General features: G+C 39.2%; 1 protein-coding gene across 1 annotated transcript; it reads right to left on the bottom strand.

Annotated features, from left to right (window-relative positions):
* Nucleotides 1-18540: 18540 nt before the first annotated feature.
* On the bottom strand, nucleotides 18541-20884 carry LOC133608360 (ribonuclease P protein subunit p25-like protein). The gene has a single exon (XM_061963554.2). It carries the CDS (start codon nucleotides 20313-20315, stop codon nucleotides 19509-19511), a length of 807 nt encoding a protein of 268 aa, XP_061819538.2. The 5' UTR covers nucleotides 20316-20884; the 3' UTR covers nucleotides 18541-19508.
* Between the last annotated feature and the right edge of the window lie 298 nt (nucleotides 20885-21182).

Raw genomic sequence — 21182 nt, 5'->3', positions numbered from 1 at the left:
GATTTAGCGATAAGGAGTGACAGATTGTTTGGTAAACGTATAGCATGTTCTATATGTTATAGTTAGTTGAATGACTCTTACCATAATATGTTAACATACCAGGCACGTTCTCAGTTGGTTATTTATGCGTCATATAACGTACACTTATTCAGCCTGTTGTTCACTATTCTTTATTTATTTTAAATTGCCTTTCAAATGTCTATTCTTGGTGTTGGGTTTTATCAAATAAATTTCCCCCAAAAATGCGACTTATGTATGTTTTTTTCCCTTCTTTATTGTGCATTTTCGGCCGGTGCGACTTATACTCCGGAGCAACTTATACTCCGAAAAATACGGTATATATCGTATTTTCCGGACTATAAGGCACACTTAAAATCCTTATTTTTCTCAAAATTCGACAGTGCGCCTAATGTAAGGAATACGTTTGGTTGAGCTTACTCACCTCGAAGCAATTTTATTTGGTACATGGTATAATGATAAGTGTGACCAGTAGATGGCAATCAAACATAAGAGATAAGTGTAGGCTGCAGCGTTTGATGTGCTTCAACATACCAATATCATTATGGTGTGTGTATAAGGTAAGACATATTATCTGGCGTTTTGTTTCGCAATATTATGCAAAATCAACTTTTCTTACCTTCTGGTACCTGCTGATCTGTATTTGGGATCTGCATCCATCCTGAAAAATTGCGCCGTCCGCTTTTGTAGTCTGTGACGACACCGTAGTCGATAAGCTTCTTCTTTTTCTCTATCTTCTTGTTATGGGACATTCATCCTCCGCTGTTGCCATTTCTAATATAAAGTTGTGTAAAGTTCTTACTATATATCTGTCAGTAAACTCGCCATGAAAGCGTTAAAACATACCGGTGTAGTGAGTTTACTTTTATTCACCCAAGGAACTTTAGTTATTAGAGTTCCACTCGGATGGTTTTTTCACGGGACACATTTCCGGTGTTGTTGTTTCCGGATGAGGAGATGCTGCTCCGTTATTGATTTAAGTAAAGTCTGAATGTCATTAAAACAGTTAGCGCCATCTTTTGACACTTTTTCCACTCCCGTCCTTGCACGCTACACCGCTACAGCAAAGATGACGGGGAGAAAACGCTGCCGAAGGTGAGCCACATAAATAAGACCGGGGGGTGAGTGGTACATTTCAGAGGTGGTATAGTACCGAATATGATCTATTAGTATCGCAGTACTATACTAGTATCGGTATACCGTACAACCCTAATACAATTACGTGCCACCACGTCAACCAAGCAGCAGCTTCAGTGTAGAAGCTCAAATACTTCCCATACTGCCATTCTGGCGGTTACTGTGCAGCCAGATCTTTATCTTTAGCGCAATGAGCTGTGTAGTAGATGCTGTGATTACCTCGCACAGTTGTGGCTAAGTTGGGGCTGGAAGTCTTTCAAATCAGTGTCCGGTTGGTAAATATGCTCGCATTAGCATTCCTAGCTCCCTCATCGCCCGCTCGAGTGTCTTCATGCCGTCACAACAGGTGGGTGCTCAGATTAGTTGTGCAGCCGCTACTTTATCGCTGCTTTCCAAACGTTACAAACGGTCATACTTTTTTCCAACTGACCATTCTTTTGAAAAAAGAAAAAAAGAAAAAAGATTCAGGGTTGCATTTTTTGTAAATTTTTTTGGCGCTGTCTGCCATGTTGCTCTGTTGCTGTCAGTCGCAAACGAGAACGTTACTCTCGTATTACGTCATCACAGAAGTCTTGCAAGATTGGAGCGGCCATATTTTGTAGCAGAGCTCGAATCGACCGATTCATGACTTTCCATACAAGATATAGATCGATCCAGAGGCTCGCTAAACAATGTATTTACATTAGAGATGTCCGATAATATCGAAATGCCGATATTATCGGCCGATAAATGCTTTAAATGTAATATCGGAAATTATCGATATCGGTTTCAAAAAGTAAAATGTATGACTTTTTAAAACGCCGCTTTACAGAGTGGTACACGGACGTAGGGGTAAGTACAGAGCAGTTGCCAACCCTCCTGATTTTCCCGGGAGACTCCCGAATTTCAGTGCCCCTCCCGAAAATCCATTCTCCCGAATTTCTCCCGATTTCCACCCAGACAACAATGTTGGGGGCGGTCACATAATATCTACGGCTTTTCACACACACAAGTGAATGCAAAGCATACTTGGTCAACAGCCATATGGGTCACACTGAGGGTGGCCGTATAAACAACTTTAACACTGTTACAAATATGCGCCACACTGTGAACCCACACCAAACAAGAATGACAAACACATTTCGGGAGAACATCCGAACAAAATACAGAACAAATACCCAGAACCCCTTGCAGCACTAACTCTTCCGGGACGCTACAATATACACCCCCGCTACCTCCTATCCCCCCCAAACCCGCCCACCTCAACCTCCTCATGCTCTCTCAGGGAGAACATGTCCCAAATTCCAAGCTGCTGTTTTCCATCCATCCATCCATTTTCTACCGCTTATTCCCTTTGGGGTCGCGGGGGGCGCTGGAGCCTATCTCAGCTACAATCGGGCGGAAGGCGGGGTACACCCTGGACAAGTCGTCACCTCATCGCAGGGCCAACACAGATAGACAGACAACATTCACACTCACATTCACACACTAGGGCCAATTTAGTGTTGCCAATCAACTTATCCCCAGGTGCATCCTATCCCCCCCAAACCCGCCCACCTCAACTTCCTCATGCTCTCTCAGGGAGAACATGTCCCAAATTCCAAGCTGCTGTTTTGAGGCATGTTAAAAAAACATAATGCACTTTGTGACTTCAATAATAAATATGGCAGTGCCGTGTTGGCATTTTTTTCCATAACTTGAGTTGATTTATTTTTGAAAACCTTGTTACATTGTTTAATGCATCCAGCGGGGCATCACAACAAAATTAGGCATAATAATTTGTTAATTCCACGATTGTATATATCGGTATCGGTTGATATCGGAATCGGTAATTAAGAGTTGGACAATATCGGAATATCGGCAAAAAAACTAATTATCGGACATCTCTAATTTAAATCTCTATAGTTAAAAACAGTTTTCAGTTTGTACCGATTAATTTTTACACCCTTACTTATTACAGTATTTTTCAGCAAGTGTCTAAGGTCCCACAATAGTGTACTTGAAAAGCTAGAAAAAATAAAAGAGGTGGGAATCTTTGGCCACCTCACGATTCGATTACAATTCAGGAGCTACGATTCGATTAAAAAAATCAATTATTGCTGCATCTGTTACGATCCGCTGCCCAGATCATAGTTTGTTTATGTTTGAGTCACATGTGTTTTCAGCACCTTGAGTTTCGTTTATTTCTGTTGCCATGACGGCAGATTGTATACACCTGCCTCTGGTTAGTGTCCGGGACGCGCACCTGTTGCCCGGGCGCTAATCAGAGGGCTATTTAGTCTTTGCCCTGGCCTCACTCGGTCTGGCTTCGTAGTTTGTTCTCATACAACTGTTAACGACTACTTAGATCTCATGCTATGCTATTTTTTCCTGCTAGCTCCCACGCTAGTCCTTTTGTTTTGCCTTTTGTGCTACGTGCATGTCTTTTGTTTATTCTTCATATGATTTATATTTAAAATAAATCATTTTTCCTACCTGCAAGCTGTGTCCGAAGCCGTCTGCATCCTTGGGAGAACCACACCCGCATCACTATGCGACCCAGTCGTTTCAGTACGAAGCCAGCTGAAAACAAAAGGACTAGCGTGGGAGCTAGCAGGAAAAAATAGCATAGCATGAGATCTAAGTAGTCGTTAACAGTTGTATGAGAACAAACTACGAAGCCAGACCGAGTGAGGCCAGGGCAAAGACTAAATAGCCCTCTGATTAGCGCCCGGGCAACAGGTGCGCGTCCCGGACACTAACCAGAGGCAGGTGTATACAATCTGCCGTCATGGCAACAGAAATAAACGAAACTCAAGGTGCTGAAAACACATGTGACTCAAACATAAACAAACTATGATCCGGGCAGCGGATCGTAACAGCATCTTTAGTTTATGTATATTGATGCAGTTTTACATTTCTTTACGTTTTTCTAAATAAGCCTTTATCACTTGCAACTTTTAAAAACCGTACATTTGGAATAACCAAATTCCCATCACATTTATTAAATTAATGAAAATGTGTGCAAACCTGGACTGTGAGTGCCTGATAGTAAAGGAGCTGGTCGGATCTCTTGGTGAGGTAGCTCGCTGCAGTCAGCTAAATCTTAGAACTGTCTGCATTACTTTATTTAGATAAAGTGATTATCAATTATTGGCGGTCACTAATCGATTTTGTAATGGTCCATGTCCAAATTGCGATGCATCTAAAAATGTATTATTTCCCCCCACCTTGAGTTGTGAGTATGTTGTCCCAAATTTAGCATTGATGTTGGAATAAAACCCGAACGCCTCCCTAGGGAGGTGTTTAGGGCACGTCCGACCGGTAGGAGGCCGCGAGGAAGACCCAGGACACGTTGGGAAGACTATGTCTCCCGGCTGGCCTGGGAACGCCTCGGGGTCAATCAATCAATCAATCTTTATTTATATAGCCCTAAATCACAAGTGTCTCAAAGGGCTGCACAAGCCACAACGACATCCTCGGTACAAAGCCCACATACGGGCAAGGAAAAACTCACCCCAGTGGGACGTCGATGTGAATGACTATGAGAAACCTTGGAGAGGACCGCATATGTGGGTAACCCCCCCCCACAGGAAGAGCTGGACGAAGTGGCTGGGGAGAGGGAAGTCTGGGCTTCCCTGCTTAGGCTGCTGCCCCCGCGACCCGACCTCGGATAAGCGGAAGAAGATGGATGGATGGATGTTGGAATATAGACTATTAAAGAGTGCTTTTTCGTGAGTATTTTTGGTCTTTGATCCAATTTTTTCCTTTATTTTTTATTTTATTGAGACAAATATTATTTATGTATTTAATATTTGTATGCCTACTATGGTATATTATTTATTTATTTATTATATATTTGTTCACTGTTCTGTTACAGAGAACAAGGAAATTGGGTAAAATTGCTATGGTATGAAAAGGGGTAGGATTAAATAAGCTCTGCTTCTTCCTACTCCTTTTCGGACCTGCTGCAATGAAACAAATGGAATTGTGTGATGCATTACGTTGTGTCGTATGCGTGTTCCAAATAAACTGAAACTGAACGCAAGTGAACTGAATTTTAAGTCCCAATCCATACTTTGACAAAGTTATTATAGATAATGGAACTGAAAATGCTTTTAGCGAGTAACTAAAGTAAACACAATAACACATTTTTCTGCAGCTGCTTTCATTTAATGTACAATTTTCCAGCATATTATTGTTTCCATCCCATTAAATAAACACTTATAGAGAATTAAAGGGCAGCTTCACTTAAAAAAAAAAAAAAAAAGAAAAAAAAAAGTCAACTCACACATCCACAAGCAATATGTTCCAAAAGACGCACAATGATTTTATCGTAAAAGCCGTAATGTGCTTTTGTTTTTGTTTTGTTTTTTGGAGCTCTTAACGAAAGTGGAGAGATGTAAACAAAAGTACCTTCTGAGCTGCGGTGGCCATATTTTCTTCATTGTGAGCTGGCACCACTTCAGCATCTAACAAGACTCTCAGGTATAAATACAATCAATAAAAATAACAGTTTCAGTCAAATATTTATGTTGCGCGATCATAACGTAGTGTGGTTCGGGGCACATAAACAAGTTGGCCGAGTGCGGGCGTAAATTTTTACCAACAAAAGTTATGATGGCCTTTCTTCACGGCCCGCAGAGAATCGGGTGGTAAGGCGAGGAAGTGCCTCTGTGTTTTTTGTTGGGCCTCGGACGGCTTGTTGTCGGAAACTGATGCCAGCACCGTGCTGCTTCATAAGATCAATCTCGAGTCAGTTAAAGAAGACATAAATCGGCCCGACATCTCTGTTTATTGAAGAAAAGCAAAAGGTTCCAACTTACAGCTCCTACCAATAACTTGCATTGGAAGGGATCATTCATCCATCCATTTTCTACCGCTTATTCCCTTTGGGGTCGCGGGGGGCGCTGGAGCCTATCTCAGCTACAATCGGGCGGAAGGCGGGGTACACCCTGGACAAGTCGCCACCTCATCGCAGGGCCAACACAGATAGACAGACAACATTCACACTCACATCCACACACTAGGGCCAATTTAGTGTTGCCAATCAACTTATCCCCAGGTGCATGTCTTTGGAGGTGGGAGGAAGCCGGAGTACCCGGAGGGAACCCACGCAGTCACGGGGAGAACATGCAAACTCCACACAGAAAGATCCCGAGCCCGGGATTGAACCCAAGACTACTCAGGACCTTCGTATTGTGAGGCAGATGCACTAACCCCTATCCCACCGTGCTGCCCTGGAAGGGATCATATTATATATATTTTTTCTCCATGTAAAACACTTCTATGTGGTCTACATCAGTGATTTTCAACCTTTTTTGAGCCAAGGCACATTTTTTGTGTTGACAAAATCCGGAGGCACACCACTAGCAGAAATCATTAAACAACGAAACTCAGTTGACAGTAAAAAGTCGTTGTCGCCATTGTTGGATATGACTTTAAACCATAACCAAGCATGCATCAATATAGCTCTTGTCTCAAAGTAGGTGTACTCTCACCACCTGTCACATCACGCCGTGACTTATTTGGAGTTGTTTGCTGTTTTCCCGTGTGTAGTGTTTTAGTTCTTGTCTTGCGCTCCAATTTTGGTGGCTTTTTCTCTTTTTTTGGTATTTTCCTGGAGCAGTTTCAGGTCTTCCTTTGAGCGATATTTCCCGCATCTACTACGTTTTTATTCTTCTTCGTGGGGACTTTGTCGATTGTCATGTCATGTTCGGATGTTACATTGTGGACGCCATCTTTGCTCCACAGTAAGTCTTTGCTGTCGTCCAGCATTCTGTTTTTGTTTACTTTGTAGCCAGTTCAGTTTTAGTTTCGTTCTGCATGGCCTTCCCTAAGCTTCAATGCCTTTTCTTAGGGGCACTCACCGTTTATTTAATTTTGGTTTAAGCATACTACACCCTTTTACCTCCACGCTGCCTCCTGCTGTTTCCGAAATCAACAATCTGGGGCGGCATAACGTAGTGGGTAGAGCAACCGTGTCAGAAACCTGAGGGTTGCAGGTTCGCTCCCCGCATCTTACCATCCCAAAAAAAAATCGCTGCCGTTGTGTCCTTGGGCGGGACACTTTACCCTTTGCCCCCGGTGCCACTCACACCGGTGAATTGAATGATGAATGATAGGTGGTGGTCGGAGGGGCCGTTGGCGCAAATTGCAGCCACGCTTCCGTCAGTCTACCCCAGGGCAGCTGTGGCTATGAAAGTAGCTTACCACCACCAGGTGTGAATGAATGATGGGTTCTACATGTAAAGCGACTTTGGGTACTTAGAAAAGCGCTATATAAATCTCAGGTATTATTATTATTATTACAAAGCAATTAGCTACCTGCTGCCACCTACTGATATGGAAGAGTATTACACGGTTACTCTGCCGAGCTCTCGACAGCACCAACACTCAACAACAACACATCATTTACAGACTATAATTACTGGTTTGCAAAAAATATTTTTTACCCCAAATCGGTGAAATTAGATAATCTCCCACGGCACACTAGACTGTATCTCACGGCACACTAGTGTGCCGCGGCACAGTGGTTGAAAAACACTGGTCTACATAACATGTAATGGTGGTTCTTTAGTCGAAATTTTGCATAGATTATTTTACAGACCATCTTCAATCCGCTTTCCGACCATTTTTCCAGGCTTCGCCGTTTTGTGGGCGGTCTTATTTTCGCGCCTCCACTTCGACATCGTCTTTTCCCCGTCAGCCGTGTTGTCGTTTTTAGTGCTTCCATAGCGAGCTTACTGCCGGATGTACATTTCAACTCCAGTAGGGAAGGGATATGCAGTATACGGAAGGAAGGTGTGGGAGGGTTGATCATTTTGCAATGCAGTCTGCTGAAAATCATGGAAAACGCCATTCTACATAACTAAAGTTAAATAGTACCAATGATTGTCACACATACACTAGGTGTGGTGAAATTATTCTCTGCATTTGACCCATGACCCTTGATCACCCCCTGGGAGGTGAGGAGAGCAGTGAGCAGCAGCGGTGGCCTTGCCCGGGAATCATTTTTTGGTGATTTAACCCCCAATTCCAACCCTTGATGCTGAGTGGCAAGCAGGGAGGTAATGGGTCCCATTTCTATAGTCTTTGGTATGACTCTGCCGGGGTTTGAACTCACAACCTACCGATCTCAGGGCGGACTGACGCTGTGGTCAAAGTTGAAATTAGGGCTGCAACAACTAATCGATTAGTTGGCGATTAATTTAGTCATCGATTCGTCGGATTTGTGCTATGCGCGTGTGCAAAGGCTACTTTTATTGTATTTATTTATTTTTTATTTATATATTTTTTTTATAAACCTTTATTTATAAACTGCAACATTTACAAACAGCTGAGAAACAATAATTAAAATAAGTATGCTGTTTTTTTTTCTTCAGTACAATACTGGAAAGGATAGAAATGTAGTTTGTCTCTTATACGATTATTAATCGATTAATCGAAGTAATAATCGACAGATTAATTGATTATCAAATAAGTTGTTAGTTGCAGCCCTAGTTGAAATTGCTACAAACACATTTCAAGATATTCAACAGTCTCCCGTCGTCTTGTGGCTAAAGTGGATAGTGCACCCCCCCAACCCCGCCCCCAATTTGTCACGTTTTATGTATCAGGTAAACCGCGACAAATAGTGCCACGTGAATCCCCTTCCTACTGTATATGCTACTTTGTACAAAACCCAAAACCAGTGAAGTTGGCACGTTGTGTAAATCGTAAATAAAAACAGAATACAATGGTTTGCAAATCCTTTTCATCTTATATTCAATTGAATGCACTGCAAAGACAAGATATTTAATGTTTGAACTCAGAAACATATATATATTTTTTTTTTGCAAATAATCATTAACTTAGAATTTAATGGCAGCAACACATTGCAAAAAAAGTTGGCACAGGGGCATTTTTACCATTGTGTTACATGGCCTTTCCTTTTAACAACACTCAGTAAACGTTTGGGAACTGAGGAGACCAATTTTTGAAGCTTGTCAGGTGGAATTATTTCCCATTCTTGCTTGATGTACAGCATAAGTTGTTCAACAGTCCGGGGTCTGTCGTATTGTCGTATTTTACGCTTCATATTGCGCCACACATTTTCAATCAGAGACAGGTCTGGACTACAGGCAGGCCAGTCTAGTACCTGCACTCTTTTACTATGAAGCCACGCTGTTGTAACACGTGGCTTGGCATTGTCTTGCTGAAATAAGCAGGGGCGTCCATGAAAAAGACGTTGCTTGGATGGGAACATATGTTGCTCCAAAACCTGTATGTACCCACCTGTTCCCAATTAGCCTGTTCACCTGTAGGATGTTCCAAATAAGTGTTTGATGAGCATTCCTCAACTTTCTCAGTCTTTTTCGCCACTTGTGCCAGCTTTTTTGAAACATGTTGCAGACATCAAATTCCAAATGAGCTAAAATTTGCCAAAAATAACAAAGTTTACCAGACCGAATGTTAAGTATCTTGTCTTCGCAGTCTATTCAATTGAATTTAAGTTGAAAAGGATTTGCAAATTATTGTATTCTGTTTTTATTTACGATTGACACAACGTGCCAACTTCACTGGTCTTGGGTTTTGTATTTAGAAATGGCAACAGCGGAGGATGCATGTGCATGTACGAGCCAGTCTGCCTTACAACAAGATGATGGCAAAAAAGAAGGCGCTTATTGACTACTGCGTTGGACTACAATGGCGGACTAGCTGTTCGGGTAAAACTTTACTATATACTCTACTGAAAGATCCGCTAACGTCACCAATTACAAAAAACGTCACGAATTTGGCAAATTCGTTTTTTTTAGACAAGAGGAAAGATTTATGCAGATCCCAAATACACAAAAACAGGTACGAAAAGTTGGTTTTGGTTGGTTTAGGTCCCTTTTTACTGTAAAATTTTGAATTTATTTATGGTAAATGGCAGTGCTATTGACAGTTTAACAATACAAACAACATATTTAAACTGCAGTAGTTTGTTATTCTCTTGTAGTACATACAATTGTTTGAGCAAAACAAAGTCAATAGTACACAATAACTAAACAATAGAAAAAACTACTGCGCATTTAAATCCTTTAGTTTTTTTGTTCCAAAGTCATCATGTGCCAAATTAATTATTGACTGAATTTGCAAACATGAACACAAAACAAAAAAAAATGTTTTAGGAAAACAGAAATATCGATCAAATCGCTCTAGTATCGATCATTTTCTTATATTACGGTTGGTGTCGACGCCTCCAATTTACGGATTGATTCACCCTTTTACGTGTCGTGTACTGATTGCGACAATGCCAACACATCAACAGTTGTTGTTATTTTATCCTCTTTCTTGACTTTTATTAATATACTTGTTCATTTCTTGTCCATAGCTGCTGACTTTCTGCTGTAAGGCGCTTCCATCTACACTTCTTAAACTTTACTAAGCTCTTATTTGTTTTGTTGCTCTTGTTTTCTCTCAGTGTGTAGCATGCCTAGCATCCTCCTAGTACTTAAAAAGGATACTGAAGATACCGCAAATTCCGGATTATAAGATGCTACTTTTTTCCTACACTTTGAACTCTGCGGCTAATTGATGTATTTTTCCTACTGCCTTTTCGCCGTCGATAGCGTTTCTACTCGGATGGATTCTACATTCGTCATTCCAAGCAACGTTTGTAAGTTTTACAGTATAACTAAAAAAATGTATACTTAATAAACTGTGTGTGATGTCTTTAGGAGTGTTTTATGCATATTTGTACGTGCTATCGTAATGTAATGACGGCGGCGTCGTTAGCAATAGCTAATGTGCTGACACGTTTACGAGTGTCTGTGTTATTATTAATTTAGAACGGCATTCTTTTTGTATTATTTCAGTGTCACAAATTCCTCAGCAAACTCACTGATTGGAGAGCTAACCTTCGCAGATAGTAGGTCCATGTTGATGACTTCTGTTTTGTTTAATCAGCCGTTTTACTGCCGTATTACAGGCACCGTGTGGAAACAATTAAGGTATGTGAATAGATATTTATCTTTTTGTGCAAATAACACATTTCACAACTTATATATCTGCAGCTTATAGTCCGGTGCAGCTGTTATATGGAAATATATATATATTTATCTCAGCTACAATCGTGTATATATATATATATATATATATATATATATATATATATATATATATATATATATATATATATATATATATATATATATATATATATATATATATATATATATATATATATATAGTTATAGATGGGAAAATGCATTTGCCTGAGCGGCGAGAGTAACAAGCGGTAGAAAATGGATTAGAAAAAACTGATTTAAAAAAATGTAAATTAAAAATAATATATATATATACATATATATATTATTTTTAATTTAATTTTTTAATAATTTAATCAGATTAAAATTAAAAATAATATATATATATATATATATATTATTTTTAATTTTAATTTTTTTAAATCTGTCTTTTCTAATCCATTTTCTACCGCTTGTTACTCTATATATATATATATATATATATATATATATATATATATATATATATATATATATATATATATATATATATATATATATATATATATATATATATATATATATATTCATCCATCCATCCATTTATATATATGTATATATATACATATATATATATATATTATTTTAATTTTAATTTTTTTAACTCTGCCTTTTCTAATCCATTTTCTACCGCTTGTTATATATATATATATATATATATATATATATATATATATATATATATATATATATATATATATATATATATATATATATATATATATATATATATATATATATATATATATATATACAGTATATATATATAAGTTATAGATGGGAAAATGCATTTGCCTGAGCGGCGAGAGTAACAAGCGGTAGAAAATGGATTAGAAAAAACTGATTTAAAAAAATGTAAATTAAAAATAATATATATATATACATATATATATTATTTTTAATTTAATTTTTTAATAATTTAATCAGATTAAAATAAAAAATAATATATATATATATATATATATATATATATATATATATATATATATATATATATATATATTATTTTTAATTTTTTTAAATCTGTCTTTTCTAATCCATTTTCTACCGCTTGTTACTCTCTCTATATATATATATATATATATATATATATATATATTCATCCATCCATCCATTTATATATATGTATATATATACATATATATATATATATTATTTTAATTTTAATTTTTTTAACTCTGCCTTTTCTAATCCATTTTCTACCGCTTGTTATATATATATATATATATATATATATATATATATATATATATATATATATATATATATATATTTTTAACTCTGGACTTACCGTGGACCGGATTTTGGACGCGGGCCGTAGTTTGGGGACCCCTGTACTAGCTAATCAACCAGGGAACTAGAAAAAAATACTGTGTCAGCTAGAGGGGATCGGCATTTTTGACCGCTATTAAAAGGCATTAATCGGCAATGGCGATCAATTACTTTTTCATGAAAACCGGCCGATGCTCATCGGTAGCCAATCGATGGGCACATAAACAAATAAAAAGATGTACAGTAATACATGTGATTGGTATTGGTATCGGCCGATCTCACTCCTGGATGATTGGAACATCCCTAGTAATTATGTGTGTTTCCTTAAAAAATATACTGTTTGTGCATCTTGGAAGACTATTCTTAAAAAAAAATAAAAAAAATTGAGTGTTAACTGGGTCTTTTGTTGCTTGCTCTACTCCTATAAAAGTTAAAGTACTAATGATTGTCACACACACACTAGGTGTGGTGAAATTAACCTCTGCATTTGACCCATCCCCTTGTTCACCCCTGGGAGGTGAGGGGAGCAGTGAGCAGCAGCAGTGGCCGGTAGGTCGTGAGTTCAAACCCCGGCAGAGTCATACCTAAGACTATAAAAATGGGACCCATTACCTCCCTGCTTGGCACTCAGCATCAAGGGTTGGAATTGGGGGTTATAACTTAAAGCAGAGAATGATTGATTTGTTTATATACACTTTTGCAATCAGACTGAGTTTATCTGCGTGTATTGCATTTTCACAACGGTGGTTCTTCCATTTTTTCACCAAGTACCACCTCAGAAAAGTACCACCACAATGACCAACATTAAAATACAGTAGCATAGTACTCCTAAATAGTCATTAAAAACAAGGCAGACGTTTTATTTAACAGGTATATTTAATATTTTTTGGTCACTGTAACATTACACACAGTTTGAACAGTAACACTGTGTTTGAATATTTAATTAAGTGATTGTTTGGCGTACCACTAATTGGAGCCCACATACAATCACTGTGCCAGTAGACACATGCTCTTGTTTGAATACCATGTGCAGTGTTTTTCTGTGCGTGTCAAAGGATTTACCTCTAAATCCATCTTGACTTCCTCTTTGTAAACAAATATTATTGCTGGAATTGACTCTGAGGTTTGAATAACCTACCACACTCTTTGTCCGCACGGTTTTCTTTGCAGCCACATCAGATTTAGCTCCGGGATAATACTTTTTGTCACCGTGTTTTATCTGCACTCTCACTCCCGTTAACGCTACGCCGTTACCCCCTAATTATCCCCACCCTCCCTCCCTCCCTCCCCCTCTCTCTCTCGCCAGGATTTAGATGGAGCCGGATTTGGAAGTGTGTACTTATCTGTTTGACCTGCATTGCAACTGTCCTATAGGCTCGCGGGTGAAAAGCTGTTAACTGTACGATAACGCGGCGACCCCGCGGCGATAACCTTCCAGGTGGCCTCGAGGACACGCCGTTTCGCTTCGGGCGTCGCAGCTTTTCCTTCTCAACCTTGGGTGCAGGAAGGTTGATCATTAAGTTTGCTGCAAGTGTCGGTGAAATGTGAGGAAAGACGAACCCCCCCCTCCCCCTCCTCCTTTTGTTGCCGCGGTTACAAAGTCACTTTGATTAATTTACTTAAGCGTGCTGACATCTGCGTTTGCAGATTTTCATTAAGATCAATGGTGAAAAGCTTCCACTTGTCTAAGTTATTATCCCCAAAAGGCACGGTGGATTAAGTGCGGAAAAAGAAGACTGTCATTATGAAGATAACATTTTCAACATCAGGTTGTGTTTTGTTTAAGGCAGCTTTTTAGGAAATATAATGAGATTTAAGCACACCTAACAGTGAAGGATGCATGTAGGCCTGCAGGCTGGGAGTGTGTCAACCCCAGTTTTAATCCTCCCCTGCACTGTTTGTGTGATGTTATGTTATCTTAATGATAATCGCTGCCTGTATTTCTGGCCCCCGGGCGCTCCTCTGCCAGGCTAGGCCGGTTCAGGAGCGTCAGCAGCCTTATCAACAGCTTTGTCATTAAATCAGCTTTTTCGACGCCACATCCAAAAGTTTACTGCCATTCCCCTTCGTCATTATCATGACATCAGCACGCCGGGTTTTCTTTTCAATTGCGGCTTTGCACATTCCGCCGTGCGAGGGAAAAGATAATGTACAGCACAGACTTTTTTTTTATATATGGGGGAGGGAAAGAAAACATGAAATATTCAGAGGAATACAAATGATGCAATTGCTGATGTGTTTTTAACAGGCGCAACTTTTTTTCCTATCGGGGGCGATTTTAAATTTTTACAAAGTCTTCCCAGCGCCATTTTAATTACATCAAACATGATGAAATTAGGGCTGAAGTTATCAGATAAAACAGGGATTTATAGCTTCTTTGGAAAATATTTTACACAAATTAGTTTTCTACTTGACATAACCTTCATTTTTTTCCCCTGATAAATGCAAATCATCAACATTAAAATGACACTTTTACAATGTGTGCATTAATAATAATAACACAGATCACGGCACCCACACGTGCGAAAACTATGTCTAAGTATTTAAAGTTTAAAGTAAAATTTTTGGAGCAATCAAAGCTGCTCACAGGATCACTAAGGTGGGCACTATGATTGACACATCAACTTAATGTGTATTATATTTATCCATGAGAGCATTTTTGATGTAAACTGTGAGGTGTGTCTGTTAAAATCATGGTTGTTTTTACAAATGATGACAGATGTGAACAAGGGCATGCATTGTCTTTGTGTGATGATGTAAATGAGGTGTGGTTGTATTGTATATTAAGTATGTGTCCATGAAAGGGCATTTTATGACTTTTCTTAATTTGATTACATGCTATAGTATGATTTTATTGTCATAATTTTGTTGCATGATTTTTGTATCCCTTTAATGTAGGTAGCCAGGGACTGCAGATGGAAATGTAGCTATAATCTGGTACAGAACATATCTGTCTTTGAGCTTAATGTTTCTGTGCATTGTCCCTTCAAATAAAGACTAAACTAAAGTTCCAGGCACTAAATGTAGTCTGTATGTTTTTTTTTTTTTAGTTACTCCCATTCAATGATTAATCGGAGCAACAGAATATAAATCTGAACTTTTTTCCATCCATCCATCCATCCATTTTCTACCGCTTATTCCCTTTGGGGTCGCGGGGGGCGCTGGAGCCTATCTCAGCTACAATCGGGCGGAAGGCGGGGTACTTTTTTCCAATCATCAAATTAATCGATTAATCATTACAGCCAAAGAAAATGCATTTCCCTGAGCGGCGAGAGTAACAAGCGGTAGAAAATGGATTAGAAAAGACAGATTTAAAAAAATTTAAATTAAAAATAATACATATATATATATATATATATATATATATATATATATATATATATATATATATATATATATATATATATATATATATATATATATGTATATATATATATATATATATATATATATACATACATATATATATATATTTTTTTTAACTCTGGACTTACCGTGGACCGGATTTTGGACGCGGGCCGTAGTTTGGGGACCCCTGTACTAGCTAATCAACCAGGGAGCTAGAAAAAAAATACTGTGTCGGTTAGAGGGGATCAACATTTTTGACCGCTATTAAAAGGCATTAATCGGCAATGGCGATCAATTACTTTTTCATGAAAACCGGCCGATGCTCATCGGTAGCCAATCGATGGGCACATAAACAAATAAAAAGATGTACAGTAATACATGTGATTGGTATTGGTATCGGCCGATCTCACTCCTGGATGATTGGAACATCCCTAGTAATTATGTGTGTTTCCTTAAAAAATATACTGTTTGTGCATCTTGGAAGACTATTCTTAAAAAAAAATTAAAAAAATTGAGTGTTAACTGGGTCTTTTGTTGTTTGCTCTACTCCTATAAAAGTTAAAGTACTAATGATTGAAATTGAAATATTCAGAGGAATACAAATGATGCAATTGCTGATGTGTTTTTAACAGGCGCAACTTTTTTCCTATCGGGGGCGATTTTAAATTTTTACAAAGTCTTCCCAGCGCCATTTTAATTACATCAAACATGATGAAATTAGGGCTGAAGTTATCAGATAAAACAGGGATTTATAGCTTCTTTGGAAAATATTTGACACAAATTATTTTTCTACTTGACATAACCTTCATTTTTTTTCCCTGATAAATGCAAATCATCAACATTAAAATTACACTTTTACAATGTGTGCATTAATAATAATAACACAGATCACGGCACCCACACGTGCGAAAACTATGTCTAAGTATTTAAAGTTTAAAGTAAAATTTTTGGAGCAATCAAAGCTGCTCACAGGATCACTAAGGTGGGCACTATGATTGACACATCAACTTAATGTGTATTATATTTATCCATGAGAGCATTTTTGTTGTAAACTGTGAGGTGTGTCTGTTAAAATCATGGTGGTTTTTACAAATGATGACAGATGTGAACAAGAGCATGCATTGTCTTTGTGTGATGATGTAAATGTAATGTAAATGTGGTTGTATTGTATATTAAGTATGTGTCCATGAAAGGGCATTTTATGACTTTTCTTAATTTGATTACATGATTTTGTTGGCATAATTTTATTGCATGATCTTTATATCCCTTTAATTTAGGTAGCCAGGGACTGCAGATGGAAATGAGCTCTTTAGCTATAATCTGGTACTTGAGCTTAATGTTTCTGTGCATTGTCCCTTCAAATAAAGACTAAACTAAAGTTCCAGGCACTAAATGTAGTCTGTATGTTATCTTTAAAAAAAAATTTTTTTTTAGTTACTCCCATTCAATGATTAATCGGAGCAACAGAATATAAATCCAAACTTTTTTACAATCATCAAATTAATCGATTAATCATTACAGCCAAAGAAGAAACGATACAACACGTTTATTATTGCCGTATTGACCTGAAGAAAAGACCGTCTTTTTTTTTTTTTTTTTAACAAATATTTTTTAAACATAAAAACAATCAGACAAACATTAACTCTTTTTTTCTAAATCGTGTACCGTATTTTCCGAGCTACAGAGCGCACCTGCATTTAAGCCACACCCACACAATTTTAGTAGAAAATAATATTTTGACATATATTAACCGCACCGGTCTATCAGCCGAAGATTTATACAGGTACAAAATATTTTGTTAATGTTTATTAACATACATTAATTGTTCCAAACAGTGCCTGTCACACAGCATTAAAACGGCTGATCAAACAACAGAAGTCATCGTCATGGACAAACTAGCTGCGGAAGCCAGCTCTCCAATCAGCTAAACAGACTCAATAACTCCATGGTGACGTTTTAGTAAATTAAGAAATTAAAACAAAACAAACAAGTGCCATTGTAAGTAAACAAAATACTAACACAGACACTAGTAAATGTGTTAGCATGTTTGCTAATAGTAACAACGCTAGCTTGATTTTATTACGATAGCACGTACACAATTGCATGACACCGCTAGGTTGATTACATTACGATAGCACGTACAGATATGCATGACAACACTCCTACAGACATCTCATACATGGGACAGGTTAGTAAGTGTGAATTGTTTTAGTTATATTGTAAAACTTGCAAACGTTGCTTGGAGTGATCAATGAAGAATCCTTTCGAGCAGAAACGCTATGGACTGTTTTACTTCCAGTTCAAGGCGTGAAAAAGGAAGTACATTTTTTAACTTGCAGCACATGCAGTGAGAAAACTCGTCCAAACGATGGTGCCATAGCGCAAAAATTAACACACCTTTTTCCGTTTCTCTGTTGGACTGTTTTGTTGAATACAAAACATTATGGCTGTTATAAAAAAAAAAAAATCCATAAATTAGCCGCACCGTTTTATAAGCCGAGGGTTCAAAGCGTTTGAAAAAAGTAGCGGCTTATTGTCGGAAAAATACGGTAAATAAAATAACAGGTAGTTTGCAATAAAAAAGTATATCATTTTTATTTGATGACTGTTTCATTGAACACACATAGTTCACTGGTGTGTGTGTGTGTGTGCGCGCGCGTGTGAGTGATGGGAAGAAAAGCTCTCACTCGTTCAGTCCTGCAACAATTAATCCAATACATCGAATAATTTGATTAGAAAGACACTTTGATTTATATTATGTTGCTTCATTTAATGAATGTAACACATACAAATTGATAAACTCTGAACTTCATGGAGTGCCCAGACTTCTTAAATATGCAGACATAGAATCCGCACAGCCGCTGCAATTCAGTGCACATGTGAGCGCTGGCGAGTCTGTGCCGTGACCTGTGTGGAGGTTTTATTCATGCACACGTTAAAAAAAGCTATTTCAATGCTTATGGTGTGCATTTATTTTTTAGAAAAAAAATGAAGGTTATGGCAAGCAGAACATTTTTTATTTCAACTATTTTTCCCCAAAGTACGCATCAAGGCTATAATGTGTGTTTTCTCCCATTACTTAATTAATCAAAGAAACTAGTCAATAGCTGCAGCCCTTGTACAGTACCACCTCTTTTGTGTACATTTTTAAGACAACATGTCTTTTTCCAGACTTACGTTCGGTTCAGTGTGATGTATCAGAATCTGTCTCTATATCCCCATGGCAGCATTGGCACTTTGCACAACAACAATTGCAAACTCACTCATGCAGGGGAATAGATAAAATACAGCAGAGCCTTTTCCATTTTGGGAGGGGAAAAAATAAAACATTTAATATTCAGACAAATACAAATTGTCTCATCATCAATGGCTTTTAGGCTGTTTGTCTTTGTGGTGTCGGCTCGACTGGAAAGCGTGTATCTATGGCTGCAAAACAGTTACTTTGCTTTTGTTTCTCTATCTTTAAAGGTAAACTTATTCTGTTTCGGGGTTTATATGATCATAATTGTGGCCCCTAAGTAAGTACAGAAGCTTTAAAACGTCCCGTCCGGACTGACGGACCTTCCGAGGCTGCATTTGGTACCTAAGTCTTGTGAGAAAGCGCTGTTCTGTCTGAGTGACTGTTGTGATTGTCTCAGCGTTGTGCTTGAGCGGAGGTCAGCTCCAAATGAACTCTCGGGATCCAATCCCCCTCCCGCCACCCCTGCACTGTTTGACATCCAGTCAGTGCTGGGGGTGGACGGAGATCCCCTCTCCTGAACACACCCGCTTACACAGCGGGAAACTGCTGAGCGGCGAAGGTGCGAGAGGTCTCTTAAATGTTGACTGCGTGCCGCCGTCCCTCTCCTCCCACAGTGCACCCAGAGCCTCGGGCGGTTGGTAGCCAGGCTCCCGGGTGTCCAGAGGGTCTTTGGAGAGGAGGATACTGATAGAGGGCACGGTCCTGTGGACGGTCATCTCCGATGTCCCCCCGTCTGTGTTCTCCCACACCTCTTTCACCACCTTGTATTGCAACTTGGTCAGCTGGTGCAGGGAGCCCACTTTTCGCTTCATGATCTCAGCGCAGGTGATAGTCTTAGTGACGGCGCGCCCCGATCCGGTGAAGACCACTTGCCTCAGACTGCCGCCGCTCGCGTCTCCGCCTTGTATCCGCGCCATGGCAAACCCCATCAAGTTGCGGATTTTACTCCCTTCTTTCACCCGCATCTCCAGTACCCCAGAGGCCAGTCCAGGGAAGGGACATGGACTGTTCTCCTCAGTCCTGCAGACTTTCTTGAAGCCTTCCTGCCCCAGTTTGAGAGCAGGCGGCGGGGCTGTGAAGGGTGTCGGCGCCTTAAAGGTACTTGAAACGTCGTCGGCCACTTTGGGCAAGCTGGCATTGGTGTAAATCTGAGCCTGGTACGGAGGATATGCCCCAAAGGTTTTCCCGTTCTCCATTTGAATGGTCGGGTTTACTTCCAGTCCAGGGTGAGGCTTGAAGGCGCCACTGGTCAAGAAATGACCACTGACAACTCCGTCCCCTGTGAACATCGCTCCTGTCCTTTTGCAGCCTCACTAAAAGTCCATAATTTTTAACTCAACATCTTTTTGACCTTTTTGTTTTCCTCCAGTTTCTAGCACTAAAGTCATTCCCCCCTTCGAGCAATATCAATGCAGTCTTTAATGCAGACCCTTCGAAAAAGAGCTGGCGAACTAAGATAAACGCCCGGGCTGGTGAATCAAAAGCAATATCGGGACCATGCAAGACGTTCTTTAAAGAGCATGTTCATTTCATAGCGCTGTTAGGAAAGTGCTCTGAGGGACAGATAAAGATAAAACAAACACTCTGAATTTCATACGCCGCTCAAACTTTTCCAAAGAGAATGCAAACACGTATAAAGAAGATTCCACCTTTAAGTGATGCACTCCAGTCCAATCCGTCCACTCTTAAGTCTTTCTTCCGTCCGGCTCTTGAGTTCTGCCTCCTCTTTTGGACTTTTGCCTGGGAGTTGCGTAGAGTTCCGCACCCGGAGGTGTCTTCCTCCCCGGACCTGCGCCTCGTCTGCGGCGATGCAAGAGAGGGGGGGAACAAAGTCTGTTGTGCTCGCCACAAAGAGACATAAGGGACAGGAGCTGCCTCGCCAATGCTCACAGGAGGAGTGTCTGCGTGAGGGGGTTTGGGGGTGGGGGGGGGGCATGAGGAAAAGGGAAGGCAACCCTCTTAAAGGCGCAGGGCTTTTCATCTTTTTGACAAGAACACCCTGCCCCTTACGCCAGCCTGGCGTGTCCCTTTAAGAATATCCCCGGCAACTTTGTCAATCTTTTTAGAGGACATTCCAGTCCTTAATGTACGTGACTGGTTAAATCTAAGTGCCAAGATAGAGACGCAGTCAACCCTATTAAAAAAAAAAAAAAAAA

The sequence above is a fragment of the Nerophis lumbriciformis genome, linkage group LG06, assembly GCF_033978685.3.
Source record: "Nerophis lumbriciformis linkage group LG06, RoL_Nlum_v2.1, whole genome shotgun sequence".
Taxonomy (NCBI): Eukaryota; Metazoa; Chordata; class Actinopteri; order Syngnathiformes; family Syngnathidae; genus Nerophis; species Nerophis lumbriciformis.
Note: the sequence above shows the minus strand (reverse complement) of the source record. Positions and strands in the feature narration are given on the sequence as shown.

Excerpts from the sequence above, each read along its gene's own strand:
- LOC133608360 (XM_061963554.2), bottom strand. The coding sequence starts at position 20,315 with ATGTTCACAGGGGACGGAGTTGTCAGTGGTCATTTCTTGACCAGTGGC.